This window comes from Pogoniulus pusillus, chromosome 19 (assembly GCF_015220805.1).
Source record: "Pogoniulus pusillus isolate bPogPus1 chromosome 19, bPogPus1.pri, whole genome shotgun sequence".
Taxonomy (NCBI): Eukaryota; Metazoa; Chordata; class Aves; order Piciformes; family Lybiidae; genus Pogoniulus; species Pogoniulus pusillus.
The window spans coordinates 2989181-3004062 of NC_087282.1; the positions used below are offsets into that span (position 1 = coordinate 2989181).

Here is a 14882-nt window from a genome sequence, read left to right on the forward strand (position 1 = left end):
TAATGGAGGGATAAAACTTGAGTATGATTTTCATCAAGGGAATGATCCTGGCATGGAATGTAGTTTATGATTTCCCCAAGAAACAGGCACATGGCACAGTCATTCAAAGGCAGCTAGCCTGAATCTACATTCTGGACAAGCTGAGGTGTCATTTGCATCAGTGAGCATAAAGGTTTGCTCTGATCCTGTTAAGGTGGTGCAGCAAATGAGAGTGAAGTAAGTAAAGAATCTTCTTCCTCAGCACTCTCTGGAATACCATAGAGCAGCTCACATGGTGTGCAGGGGGCAGGCAGGCAGCTCCTCTGGGTCACTAAATACACAGTGACCTGCTGCCCTTCTAGCAACTTTTTTGTGAATTGCAGACCTTAAATGTTGAGAATCTTTCTTTTGGGGCACTGGTAGAGCTTCAAGTCCAGAAAGGTGATAGAGTCTCTTCTTCATTGCTGCAGAGACCCAGCAGCGGTGTTACAGTCATCACTCACTGCCAGAATGTAAGCATCTGGCTTCTCAGAGGCTCAGTTCCTGCCTTCTTAGCTGTATTCAGTAGGTTACTCAGTGCTGATCTTAGTGAAAAAAGTAAGATGCAGGCTCCAAAGTAGAAAAGTTGAAGTGGATGAAAAGTACTCACTGGAGAACACCTGGAGTTTGCTGGGCTGGGTTGAACCAGGCTGTTCCTCTCAACCCTGAGCGGCTTGGAATTCTCATACCATCTTCTGTCTACATGCACTCCTGTTTCCCCTCAGTTCTGTTCCTGCTTTCTGTACTCTTTCATGTGGTGTGTCTTGTGGGTCTTTTGGGTTTTCCTTCATATCAGTTGACTGAAAAAACTTGTTCTTCATTTCCCTCTCTGACCCGTGCTCCTTATCAGTGTGCTGCATGTGCTGTTGCACAGGCTCTTCAGGAATAAGTGAGGGGATGAAGTAGCTGATGTGGCAAAAAAGCAAACCCACATATTGTCATCTGTGATGGTTTGGGTGTTCCCTGCCTCCTCCCCCCCCCCCCCCCACTTTGGAAATCACCCAGACTAGACTCAGCCAGCTCTGGAAAATGAATAATGCTTATTATTTACAGCTTAGCACAAGATACAAGCAGATATTTACAGTCTATACAGCTACAGAAATATACAAGGTAAAAGGTAACATAGAAACACAACAGCCCTCCCAGAAACCTGAGTCCCCCGAGGGACTCCCAACTGCCCTTCCACCTTCTTCCACTCCTCTCTACCTTACCCTAGATGTTGCCTTGTGCCCAAGGAAGAAAGGAGGATCAGCCAAGGGGGGTTAGGGAGCAGGTGGATTAATCAGGTTAGATTAGAGAGAGATGAAAATGCAGCCCACAGCCAGGACAGAGAGCAACTGTCCTATCTATGTTTATACTCTTGTTCTTATACATCTCAGCAAGCCTATGAGTGAAGTAGACATCACCATTGCTTCCCTTTCACAGCCTGTAATCTAGTTCTTCTCACCAAAACATTCTAGCTAGCTTCACACTAGCACATCATCTGGATCACTAGAGATAACTTCTGACAGGGAGGTTTGTTTCTTTGATTTCCCCCCTCCTTTTTACACTGAGTGGCTGCAAAAGTCTTCTTTGGGAATGTAGCTACAGGAGAGCTCTGTGACTTTAAAACATCAGGTTTTCTCATCCCAAGAAGGTCACAGAGCTGTTGAGTGAATCCAGAAGGTGGCCACAAACATGATCCAAGGACTGGAGCACCTCTGCTGTGAGAATAGACTGAGGGAGCTGGCAGTGTTCAGCCTGGAGAAGAGCAGACTCTGGGGGGACCTTAGAGCTGCCTGACAGTACCTGAAGGGATCCTGGAGGAAGACTGCAGAGGGACTTCTTGTAAGGGTGTCCAGAGACAGGACAAAAGGGTATGGTTTGAAGCTGAGCCAGAGCAGGGTTAGACGGGATCTCAGAAACAAGTTTTTCAGTGTGAGGGTGGTGAGACTCTGGAATAGGCTGCCCAGGGAGGCTGTGGCTGCCTCCTCCCTGGGGATGCACCCTTGGGGGTTGGATTAGGTCTTAAGCAGCTGAGTCTAGTTGAGAGGTATTCCTGCTATGGCAGGGAGGTTGGAGTACATGATCTCTGAGTTTCCTTCCAACCCATGATCTGTTTCCATCTAAACTGTTGCAACTGCTTCTACACCCCTGCTCTTGCAGCAGAGCTGAACAGTAGTTGTGAGGTGACTGCTACTGAGCAGTGATTAACAAGATTTTTATTGCTTTTTATACCCACCTAAAATGGAAAAGAGAGGACATTGCTTGTTTCAGTACAGCTTTTGAAGGCCAGCTTGTTCTGCTAACACTTCTTCCTCCACTGAAAATCCCAGTGTTTAGTAAGTAAAAGCTGAGCAGCCTCTGCATGCTTCTGGCAGGACCATACTTTTGGTATCTCTCTAGTCAGACCCTGTGTGCCTTTTGTCTAACGTGAGATCCTTTTGCATACTGCACATGTAAAGCTTTTCTGTTAGCAGATATTCTTGCCCTGTATTCTTTCAGTAGAAGAAGCATTTTCTTAGACAACTGAAAAATGTTGTGGCAAGCAGAAATCTGACCTTCCTCCAGCAGCTGCTCTACTTTCTTTGGGTTTTGTTCTTGTCTGACTGTTGCAGTAAGTTAGGTGAGAAAAGACAAGACTAGGGTTGCTGCCTTATCTGCAGTAGTATTAAGCAGATTTCCTTTAGCCACTCTCAGCCATCTGCAGCAGAAGGGGACTTTCCTTGGCGTATTCCAGAGGCTTTTAGGTTGTGCTTATTAAATATGAGGAAAATCTCTATTTTGTTTTCCTGGTAAGTGAGATTGCAGTAAGATGTGTGAGTGATGGAGTGCTGTGAGCGTGAACTCTCCAGAACAAACAGCTAATGGGATTTATTTATGTTTAAAAACACTGTAGAAGGTGAGGGTGCCCTGAGCACTCAGGAGAGCAGGACGCACCAGTGTGGCTCCTTTTTTGAGTGTTGCTGTCATGTGTTCCATTTGAAGGTGATGAGAAGCTTCTTTCCTCTGAGGGTGGCAGGATGCTGGAGCAGGCTGCCCAGAGAGGTTGTGGAGCCTCCTTCTCTGGAAGGATTCCAAACCCACCTGGATGTTGTGATCCTGGGCAACCTGCTTTAGCAGGAGAGGCAGACCAAATGATGTCCATAGGTCCTTTCCAACCCTGCCATGAGGGGTTTCCCTTTCCTCAGTGCTTGGCTGGCCAGCTCCCTGCCTGCAGAGCAGGAGCCCTTCCCATCACTTGGAGAAACTGCAATCTAATTTTTGCCAGTAGCTGTGAAGGAGATTCTGCTGCAGTGATTCAGGAGATAAGCAGACTTCTGTTCTTTGGAAATGGCTTGCAGGAAGCAGGACCTCGGGTCAGGCATACCGGCAGAACTGGCATTCCCTAAGGCTGAGTGGGCATCAGGCATTTAGCTTTGCTCAGTAGGGTGCTCCTGGGGTGAAGTCCACTTACTGCACTGCATTGCTCATCCTAGAGCAGCCCTGAAATGTGCCAACTGGATCACTTGTAGATTAAAATAGGCTGCAGCATGCTGGCTGGCAGCACATCTCCTCCTGCAGCTGCTGGTAGCTGCTCAGCGTTCAAGTCCAGAGGAGAGCTGCTCCAGGCAGCCCAGCGGCTCACAGCACCTCCCTCCCTCACATGGATGAGCAGGAGGGAAACAGCTTCTCTGATCCTCTACTTGAATGTGTGAGCTCATAGCCAAGAAAAGAGTCTGAGTGCTTAGGAGCAGTTAATAATGGATCATGTTCGAATATAGAATCGTAGAGTGAGTTAGGTTGGAAGGGACCTCAAAGCTCAGCCAGGTCCAACCTCCTGCCATAGGCAGGAGCACATCTCACTAGAACAGGTTGCTCAAGGCCTCATCCAATCTGGCCTTGAACACCTCCAGGGAGGGAGCAGCCACAGCCTCCCTTGGCAACCTGTGCCAGTGTCTCACCACCCTGACTGCAAAGAACCCTTTCCTAACATCCAGCTTGAATTTTCCCTCCGCCAGTTCAAGCCCATTCCTCCTCATCCTGTCATTACAAGCCCTTGTCAGTAGTCCCTCCCCAGCCTTCCTGTAGGCCCCCTTCAGACACTGGAAGGCCACAATAAGGTTTCCTTGAAGCCTTCTCCTCTCCAGGCTGAAGACCACTACTTCTTTCTTATTACACCACCTAGGATTATGTTAAGGAGTTTAGTCCTGGGAAGTTTCTTTTTACCCTTTTTAAAGTCACTTCATCCTAACTTCTAACAGTTTTTAAACCAGCAAACCCAGATTTCTGCCAGGGAAGTTGTGATTATGCTGTTAGAAAATTCAGCTGTTGAAATACTGACAAATCTGGGGCAACATGGCTACAACTTACTAGTGCAGACTTCAATGTTGCATTTCTCTGCTCCTAAGAGCAGGAGCCATAACAGACACAGGCTGCTGTAACGAACCTATGGGTTCTAGTTAAAATTCTGGGCTAAGAGGTTTCTAAATTCTTCTAGCAAGTGGCAATGCATGGCCACAGCAGGCCAAGAAGGAGGGGGGATAGCTAGGATTTGATTTCCAGTGTTACTGCTTTTATCAGGAATCCACTATCACATATTCCAAGAAATGTACACAAAGAGTCAGGGAACTTGCAAATAAACAGTGGAACCAATTTCAACTCTGAAGCTTACCAAATAAACATTCAAGTATTCCCTTTAGGAACTTGGAATCCTTTGAATTATTCATGTATTGTAGTTTGCAGCAAGATAAAAGCATCTTTGGGTGGGGGAGGGTGAGAAACTTGAAAAGCCTTAAGGAATAATTAGCATAAATTGGGTGGAGAGAGTAAACAGCACAAGGTGGGGTGGGGGAGAAGAGTTATTTTCAGTGAGGCCTTACAGATTGAGATAAATTAAAAGGAAAAACTCAAGTGGGGTCGAAACAAAGCTGAAGTGTTTTAAACTTGTGTCACAGTATCACCAAGGTTGGAAGAGACCTCACAGATCATCAAGTCCAACCCTTTACCACAGAGCTCAAGGCCAGACCATGGCACCAAGTGCCACGTCCAATCCTGCTTTGAACAGCTCCAGGGACGGGATTTGCCCCTAAAGCAAACCCCAGGAAATTCTTGTACTGCCTTGGATGGAGAAACAAAAATCAACCTTAACCCTCCCCTCCAAAATTCCTAAGGGAGGGTTAAAAGAGAAGCAGAGCTGTGGAGGCAGCGTAAGAGGTGTGTGTTACTGTATGAAAGGCTCTGGAAGTGAGCTAAAGAGCAGGACTGGATGAGGCACTTAGTGCCATGGTCTAGTCGATTGGCCAGGGCTGGGTGCTAGGTTGGACTGGCTGAGCTTGGAGCTCTCTTCCAGCCTGGCTGATTCTATGATTTTCCAATCTAACAGTGCTGGCTTTTTTCTTGCAGCTACAGGACCGCACACAGTTCAGTGACCGAGACTTAGCTACCCTCAAGAAGTACTGGGACAATGGCATGACCAGCCTGGGCTCAGTCTGCAGGGAGAAAATCGAAGCTGTGGCTGCAGAGCTAAATGTTGACTGTGAAATAGTGCGGGTAAGAAATCTCAGAGTCTTCCCTCTTCTTGTCGCAGAGGCAAAAAAAGTAGGCCAGATGAAAGCCTCTAAAAATTTCATGAGGAAGCTTGAAATAGATTTCATGTATTACATAATGAATGACCAGGCTGGGAAGTGCTCTCTTGCTCATTCTGCAAGCTATATATAGTAAAAAGCCCTCAGGTAAGGGCCTTATTGATCAGCAGCAGAAGCAGCACTACAAGCTGTTTGACATTCTTTTTAGGTTTGAGGAAGATTTTAAGTGGAAGTGTTACTTTTTTTTTTTAGGGAAATCCTAGAAGACTGCAAATTGTTGTTACTAAGATGCATTAAAAAAACCTTTCTAAAGATACAGGGGAAGTATTTCTCTTTGATGCTTACAGGAAGGAAAAAGTCTTTGTAAACATATGAATGAAATAGATCAAAAATAGGAAACAGGTACTTTACAGGATTGTCCTGGAGCCAGGCTGAGAGGTCACACAGGATGTTAGAGGTTGGAAGGGACCTCTGGAGATCATCAAGTCTAACCCCCGTGCCAGAGCAGGACCATAAATCTAGTGCAGATTGCACAGGCACGCATCCAGACAGGGCTTGAAAGCCTCCAGAGCAGGAGACTTCACAACCTCTCTGGGGAGCTTGTTCCAGTGCTTTGTGACCCATACAGTAATCTTCATGTTGAAGTGGAACTTCTTTTACATCCATTTCCCCTCCAGGGCATAAGTGAGCAGAGGTTGCCCCTTCCTGACACTCTGCCCTGAGATATATATATCCATTTATTAAATCCCCTCTCAGTCTTTTCCAGACTAAACAGCCCCAGAGCTCTCAGCTGTGCTGCAGTCCCTTCATCATCCTTGTAGGTGATAGAGGGCAGAATTCTGGGTCACTTCAGTTTGATAGTCTGTCAGGTGTTGTTGAGGAGGGATTGCTTTAGAAAGCCCAAGGTTTGCTGCAGACAGCCTGGCTCCTGACAGCCACTCCAGTCGTCCCTGCCAGAGGTTTGGTACACAGCAGTGGCTGCCTCTATTCCCAGTTAGCAGCCATTACATCACCACTGTCTCCTTCGCTCAGGGTGCTTCCATTCTTCAGAAAACAGCCCAACTGTCTTTGCAGTCAGTACACAAACATTATGAGAGTCCTCTCCCCCAGAGCAGGCATGACAGTTGTGCCTAGTCCTTTCAGCTGCCATCCTCTTGTTCTCCTCTTAGAATTCTGACATTTCTCCAAAAGCAGAACTGGGAGCCCTTGTTTGAAACTCTTCTCTTCTGGAGCTCTTGCTTGGGCTGACATGTCTGACTGCTAACAGAGCTACTTTCAGTGTTAAATGCTCTCTGGTTATTTACATCTTGCCTTCTTGAGCACATGTGCATTACAAAGCCAGCAGTTACACTTCTGGAGACTGAAAATAGTTACTCTGCTCTCTGTAGAAGGCAAAGCTGCTCTGTATTTACCAGGCCCTTCGGTTTGCTCTCTGAAAGGTGAAGCTGTGTCCACTGACAGCATCTTGGGGTGGACTGCTGAATGTGAAATACCTTATTCACAGGATAGTTAAGCCGGCTTCCCTGCCTCCCTGTTTTCCCTTAAGGTCATCCTTATTGTCACACAAGGGGAGACAGTATGAAGCTCTGCACACATCTTCCAGTAACATCTGCTTGAAATGCTTTTGTCCTCAGGGCAAATGTGCCAGGAGACTCTGCCATAGCCTGTGTTAGAACAGAGAGATGAACAGAAAGATTTCTTCAGGGAACTGATGCTGTTTAAGTACCTGTTCTACCTCTGCCTGTGGTTCCTATATATGGCATACTTTGGAACTGTAGCTAGGATGAGGTGGAGGTTGGTTGTGCACTGTACTGTGCTATCTTTTTCTTTGTAAGGGCTGAATTAATGCTACAGGACATGTGTGATCCACATATCTTCCTGTTGTCCTTTCTCCAAGGACACATAGTGTGTGTCCCAGCTGTAGGACAGGTATTTTCCATCATGAGCTCTGGAGGATCTGTCCTAAATTTGGTTTAGGATCTGTACAGGCACGTTGTGTTGTACCTCCTCTTTACCTGCCAGCATGCATTTGCTTCAGTCGGGAACAGGGATTGCTGCAGGTCAGTGTGCAGCAGGGTCTCCTTAGGAGTCAGGACATGGCAGTCATGCTTCTGGAAAAGCTCCTCCCTTGCAGTACTTGCTGCTTTTGTATTTCACTAGGTCTTAAATTCTAGCTAGAGTGCAGCTAGCAACTGTTTCTTTCTTGGTGGTGTGACAACAGAGGTGTAGCATATGTAAAATAGTCCCAAGTACATATAGACACCTCAGTAAGTCTGTGTCAAATACCACAACAAATCTAATACAGAAAGAATATGCATTTATATGAAAATGTATAACTGACCTTCAGTATTTCCAGGGCTGGGGCCTCAACCACCTCCTGGGGCAGTCTATCCCAGCCCTCTCATGGTGCAGAACTTGTTCCTAACATCTAATATAAATCTCCTCTAATTTCAAACCACTGTCCCTCACAGGCCTTTGGAAACAGTCCCTTTGCAGCCTGCTTGTAGCCCCCTTCAGGTACTGGAAGGCTGCTATTAGGTCTCCCTAGAACCTTCTCCAGGCTGGACAACCCCAGGTCCCTCAGCCTGTGCTTGCAGCAGAGTTGTTCCAGCCCCCTGATCATCTTCATGGCTCTCTTATGGCCCCATGCCACCAGCTCCATCTCATTTCTGTGCTGAGGGCTCCAGAGCGGAGCACAGCACTTCAGGTGAGATCTCACCAGAAGAAAGTGACACAATCACCTCTCTCCATCTGCTGGCCATGCTGCTTTTGCTGCAGCCTAGCATGGGGTTGGCCTTTTGGGCTGCAAGTGCATGCCATTGGTTTATGTCCAGCTTCTCATCCACCAGAGCTCTTGAGGAATATGAGAAAAAACTTCTAATGAGTAAAATGTAAAGGTTTTGTACATAAGATGTCAAAAGCACCTCCTAAGGCCTCCCCACAGGCTAAAGACACGTCCTCTCTCCCAGCAGCTGACAGGAGCTGGATTATTGAAGGTAGTGCTGCTGAGTTTAGTGGCCAAAGCAAGCAGTAGTTGCAGAAAGGCCACTCGTGCTTCACAGCTGATGGCCTCCTCTTGCTGGGGGCTCTAGGCCTGATCTGGATCCAGTTTGTGATCGAGAGAGACATGGAGAAAAGCCATCTCATCTTCCTGTTTTCAGTTAAGTGAGGTTTCTGAAGTTCCAGCCCAGAATCTTTCCATCACATTGACACCCTAACCTCAATCTCTGGAAGGCTGCAGTTCTGCTTTTTCAGTGGCTCCCTGCCAGTCCATTTACTTATAACGTGCCCGAGGGCAGACATATGCTGCCTCACCCTCACTGGCCATCTCTTCAGTGCAAGCTGAGGAAGTTGCTGGGCTGAGTTCATGGCTGGCTGCCCTGAGCAGCCTTGGTGAGTCTGATCACATGCCCTTGACAGGTGGTGTGTGAGGGTTTTAAGGAGGTAATATTTTAGGACTCTAATTAGGATGATTAAGATGGTTTCCTGCATAGAAATGCTACTCTGCCCTTACACTCAGCACGGCACTGCTCCAGAATATTCCCTGTTAAATGTGGCACACAGGATGTGGAACCTCATTGCCATGATAATTTGAGACACTATAAAAATATGTTCATCTCCTGTGACATACTCAGTGTGTTGAATCAAAGATTTCTCTGCTTTGAAGGCTGTGTGACAGGACAAGATCTGCCTTTCCTGAGTGCCTCAGGTGGGGTGGGGTTTTTTTTTGAGAGTGTCTTAATAAAAAAGAAGCAGATTTGCTTTCAAAATGTGGTTGTTGTTAGCACTATTTATTCCATCCTAACCTTAGGAGAAATTGTGAAGAGTGGCAATACATTGCCCTGGAAAAAAAAGAGACAGATCTGGCAGGGATGACTTTTATGTTGGGTTTTTTGATCCTCTTCTCTCTACACACCGTATCTAAGGCACAAAGATATCGAGGTAGCTCTCTGTGTACCTGTTTTGCAGTCTTCAAAGAGGAAAACCAGCAGGCTGGGAAGGCAAATATCACCCAACAAAAGTGATTTGCTAAAAATAGTGTTCAGCATGACATCTTTTAGCTGAAGAGATTCAGCTTTTCAAAACAGGGTTTTTTCCCAAGACTGGCACAGCATGAAGCTGTCCTTAGTAGTTGAGACTGCTGTTAATGCTTCCCAACTTTTCAGTTTTATAATCAAGGTATTGCAGGGAAAACAGGTTTTTACTAAACTTTTTCATGCTGTGTATCAGAAAATCAACCATGCACTGGACTGCATCAACAGATGCCTGGCCAGCAGATTTGAGGGAGGTGATCCTTTCCCTCTACTCTGTTGTTTTAAGACTCCCACCTGGAGTACTGTGTCCAGCTCTGATGCCCCCAACACAAGAAAAACTGTCAAAGCAGGTCCAGGGTAGGCCACATAGATGATCCCATGGCTGGAGCACCTCTCCTATGAAGACAGGCTGAGAGACTTGGAGTTCTTCAGCCTGGAGAGGAGAAGGCTATGGGAAGACCTTATTGCAGCCTTCCAGTACTTGAAGGGGACCTACAGGAGAGCTGGACAGGGACTTTTTACAAAGGCAGGTAGTGACAGGATGAGGGGTCCTGGCTTCAAACTGGAAGAAGCTCAACTTAGGTTAGACATTGAGAGGAAATTCTTCCCAGTGAGGGTGGTGAGGCACTGGAACAAGCTGCTCAGAGAAGCTATGGAGGCTTCTCTGTGACCTGAGCTAGATTGTATGGTCCTGCTCTGGCAGGGAGGTTGGACTTGATCACCCCTTTGGTCCCTTCCAACCCCTAACATCCTGTGATACTCCAGCCCTGGAGGTTCAAGGCCAAGTTGGATGGGGCCTTGAGCAATCGGGTCTAGTAGGAGATGTCCCTCCCAATGGCAGGGGGGTTGGAGCTCAATAATCTTTAAGGTCTCTTCCAGCCAAAACCATTCTGTGATCAAAGATGGAAGAAAAGGTGATGGGAAAAAGAAGAACTGCAGGTACTCTGAACTGATCCCAGGGCAATGTTTATTGTCTCTTTAAATTAAAACCACAACTGAAACAGCATTTAACATGTTTGATAGACTCAGTTGGAGCACAGACCTTATGGAGAGGATGTGCATTTGCCATGCCCTGATTGCATGACTTCAAAAGTAGGAGCTGCCCATGCTTGGTTTTTAACAATCAAGAAATTGCAGCACAAAGCACGATTCAGAAGCTGGTAATGGCCATGCTGGATGTATGTTGCCATCACAGGCATCAAATGCTCCACCAATTTCTGTCCTGGGCCAGCATTTGCTCAGATCCTGGAACTGTCAGAGATGCTTCTATTTATTGTGGTTTAGGTTGTGTGGAAGGGAGAGGAAAGCCAGGACAAGAAGACTGGCAGTGAGCAGTCAGCAAAAAAAATGAGATGGATTTTTGGGTGCCAGTAGAGAAATGACTTGGATGGAATGAAGAGTCTGGGGTACAAGAGCTGTTAATCAGGGTTTTAAAAGTAGATGGGAAGTCAAAAGCCTGAGTAATGCAAGAGAAGGAAGAGAGTTAAGAGGGGAAGAGTTGCAGGCAGTTCTTGTTACATCCTGTTAAACTATTTTTGAATGTCTGATTTTTAGTGCCAACTTCTCTTTATCAGAGAAAACAATGATGAATGTTAATGAGGTTTGTTGGTTTGTGGTTGGGTTATTTTGAAACTCAGCATTACTGATGTAAAGTAGACTTAAAACATCTCTGTTTATCTGGTCATGAATGGGTTTTCAGGTTCCTTGGTCCTGGACCCGTTTCTTTTGTCACCACTCTTGGCAGTATGCTCTTATATACCATTTGTGGTTCCTGTTTCATTTGTCACCACTCTTGGCAGTATGCTCTTATATACCTTTCTGCAAACAGTGTCTCTTAAAGACCTGTCTTCCAGCCCAAGAGGGCTGCAGGATGATATTACTCTGCACTTAATTCTGCCAAGTTATGTCATTAAAGTGGAGTGATACAGAGCCATCACCTTGGACAGCTTCTGTGCTGTAGGCAAAAAAAGGGCTGTTTGGGTCACTGGATGTTGCAGAACGAGGCAATATGGCTGAGACATCTTCTGCTAAATTTACTGGGTAATTTGGATGGGGAGAGGCCTTACGAGGTCATCCTGCTCTTTATTTAGAGCAGCTTTGGCTTCAGCATGAGCTTTCTCCAGATGCTGTCCAGCAAAATGTTGAGTCCCTCCAAGGTTGGGAGTGCCAAGACTCATATGGACAAACTGTTCCAGAGCCCCACTGTAAAGCATTGTTTTTTTCCTCGTTCCAGTCAGAGCTTCCCTTGCTGTGGCTTGTGGCAGTTGTCTGTTCTCTTTGTTTTTGCTGTGCACTTTCCCTTTTCCCTTGTGCTGGAGGACTGAACCTGCACACAGTATTCCGGGAAGCAACCTTGTGAGGGTCAACTACAGGTGAATAATCACCTGCTTTGAATTGTTGGTTATGCCCTTTTGCCTCTAGTTCAGTTGTGCTGCTTTTGTTATAGCTTCTGATGTCCTTCATGTTTATTTCTCTTCCAAGACTTGGATTGGGAATCGAAGACGGAAATATCGTTTAATGGGGATTGAGGTCCCACCCCCTAGAGGAGGTCCTGCTGATTTCTCTGATCAGTCTGAATTTGTTTCTAAGTCAGCACTTAATCCAGGAGAGGAGACTGCTACTGAAGTGGGGGATGATAATGATAGGAATGATGAAGTATCAATCTGCTTATCTGAAGGAAGCTCACAAGGTATTTGACAATGCAGTTTTTGCTCTGCATGTGCTTTTCATTTTGGGCAGTGTGCATGCTTTGCATTCCCTGTTGTACACCTTCACACACGTTTCAGAGAGTGGCTAACAGTCACAAGTTAACCACCTCAGCTGTACTGAACGTATGGTTTGGTCTCTTTCTTCTGCTTTTATATGCATGTTGATTGGTTTGTTATCAAAAGCAGAAAGCTTCCAGACACCTTTTATCAAAGACATCTGCTCCTGACGGATCCTTCTGAAGCCAGGTGACAAGTTGACACTTTGCTGGTGCAGCTGTGAGATGGGCAGACAGTGCAAATGTCTGAGTCTCACTTCCTTAGAAAGCCAAATGCTGTTAGCTGACCAGTTCTGCATAGCCAGCTTGAGTAGCCAGTCCTGTTCACCTGGGTCTCACCAGTGCTCACCTAAACAAGCACCAACACTTGCAGACCTGCTCGATTGGAGCTGGGCAGGGCTCTGTACTTAAGGTTTGCCTGATACTAAATGATGCTGAAGAAGTAAGCTCAGAAGATAATTAGCTTAGACTTGGTCCAGAACTAAAAGTGCTTCACAGAATGTCAGAGCACAGCAGAGGCACTGCCCTTGAGCTGGCTTCAGTGCCTCTGCGCTCTCTGACGAGCAAATACAAACCAACACAAAAGATCAAAGCTGGTAGCAAGGGACCTCTCAGAAAGCCTTAGAAGAGCACATAGGGGGTGCCTCTCTTCTCAGTAAATTGCATGATTTTGAGTGATAAGTGTCTCAAACTTAATTCCCTGCCTCACCTCCCAGAACTGCCTGACCACACTGAATTGATCGCTGCCTTCCCTCCCCTCCATTAGCGCTGTGGGCTAGGGCAGATGAGCTGCCACTCAGCACATCCACTGCCTCCACCAGCTCAACTAATTGCTCCCAGTGCTTCTTCTGATTAGATGAGATCAATAAAGCCTTTGCTCTCTAAACTAAAAGAAAGGCTGATCTAGTCCATACTATTGCAGCTTAATAGGCCAGGCTTGGTCTTGTCATTTTGTCTGAACGATTTAAAGGAAAGAACTACAAATATGGAGAACTGGGAATGATTTTGTGATAGCTTTGTCATATTTTACTGTAAGGAGAAGAGATGATAAAGAAATGGGTCAAGTGATTGAAAGCCAAGCAAGGTGCAGAATCTAAGTCCTTGATTTGCCTGAGGTGTGGAAGGAACTGATTTAGTCAGATGTGCTTGAAAGAAAATGGTGACTGGGGAAGAGTCTGGATTCTGTGTGGCTTGAAGTGAGGAATAACACATTTATTGAACAAGGCTGTGAAACTGTGAGCAGATTATTAGAGTCAAAGCTTAAGGAAGTGCAAGAAAACTATAGGCTATCCACAGCATGCAGGAATCCCACTTTCATTCCTTTATTCTACCACCAGAATGATTTCTATTCAGTTCTCCAGTTCAAAGGAGTGCATCTCACTGTGCAGCTTGGCTTATTTTGAACTCCTGGAAACTGTTTCTACCAATAATGACCTGTACTGCTCAGACACAAATGCTTGGTTGCTTGAGTGTTGGAGAACTATAACTTTTGGTCCTAATTTATAAACAAACAAACAAAAAAACCCAAACCCACCACAACAACAACAAAACCAAAACACTGTCAAAGACAGGAAAAGGATATTTTCAGTCACATAATTAGGATGAAAGTGTTGATGGCACTCACTTGTAAAATGTGGTATTAATCTATTTAAAAGGCTGTGTCGTGCTGCAAAATTGCAGCATTAAAGTACTTTTAACACCTTCCCTTTTTTAAATGTGTGTTAATTGAATCCATGCTCTGTGTAAATGAACACAGCTCTGTTGGGGTCATTATCCTCAGCCCAACTGGTGCAGCTATGAGTATTTAGAGATGAAAGTGCTGTAGACACTTGAGTCAGTCAGCTGTTGAATCCAAGTGGTGACTGTCAGGGTTACTGATCGACCACCTCTGAGGTGCATCTTCAGTGACCTTCATTCCTCCAGGTGCAACCACGGGGTTGTTTATTTCTGCCTGCTTTACAGTCCTCTCATTTGGACCCACTTGGCTTTTGCTACTGGCAGCAGTTGCAACAGGTGGCAGATGAAGGTTATTTGCAACAACCTCAAATGAAATATTCTCAGTTTAGACATAGTTAACTAATAGCAAAACTGATTTAAAACAATTAATTGTCTCTGTAGAGTCTGGCCTAAATATTACCCTGTCTTTGCAAGTGTTGGTAATCTCCAGTTAAATTGTGTTACCCCTGTGTGTGTGTGTGAGTGATCCACAGCTGCATCACCACCTGCCCCCTTCCAGTCTCTCACGTGAGCCATGCTGCCCATTCTCTTTAGATGAGATAGCTGGGCTCTTGCACCCCTTTAATGCAAGCTCTGCCCTCTGCAGAACTCTAATTTTACTTGCCCTTGGAAGGACCATATTTGCAATTAATAGCCTAGCTGTTAATTGCATCATGGAAGGCTTTTATCACAGCTGCCTTGCCTCTATGTTTTATTTCTCAGTTTGTTGCTTCTAGCAACCACTCTCTTCTTAACCGTATATTCATGTGTATCTGAGCAACACACTTAATCAGAGGCTTATCT

General features: G+C 45.7%; 1 protein-coding gene across 4 annotated transcripts in view; it reads left to right on the top strand.

Annotated features, from left to right (window-relative positions):
• The window catches only part of HDX (highly divergent homeobox), a 50608-nt gene that overhangs the window by 22412 nt on the left and 13314 nt on the right, over positions 1-14882 (top strand). For all 4 annotated transcript variants that reach the window (XM_064158969.1, XM_064158968.1, XM_064158970.1 and 1 more), the window contains 2 exons: positions 5383-5529; positions 12080-12287. In XM_064158969.1, coding sequence (XP_064015039.1) covers positions 5383-5529; positions 12080-12287 — 355 coding nt within the window. The remainder of the gene's footprint in view (positions 1-5382; positions 5530-12079; positions 12288-14882) is intronic.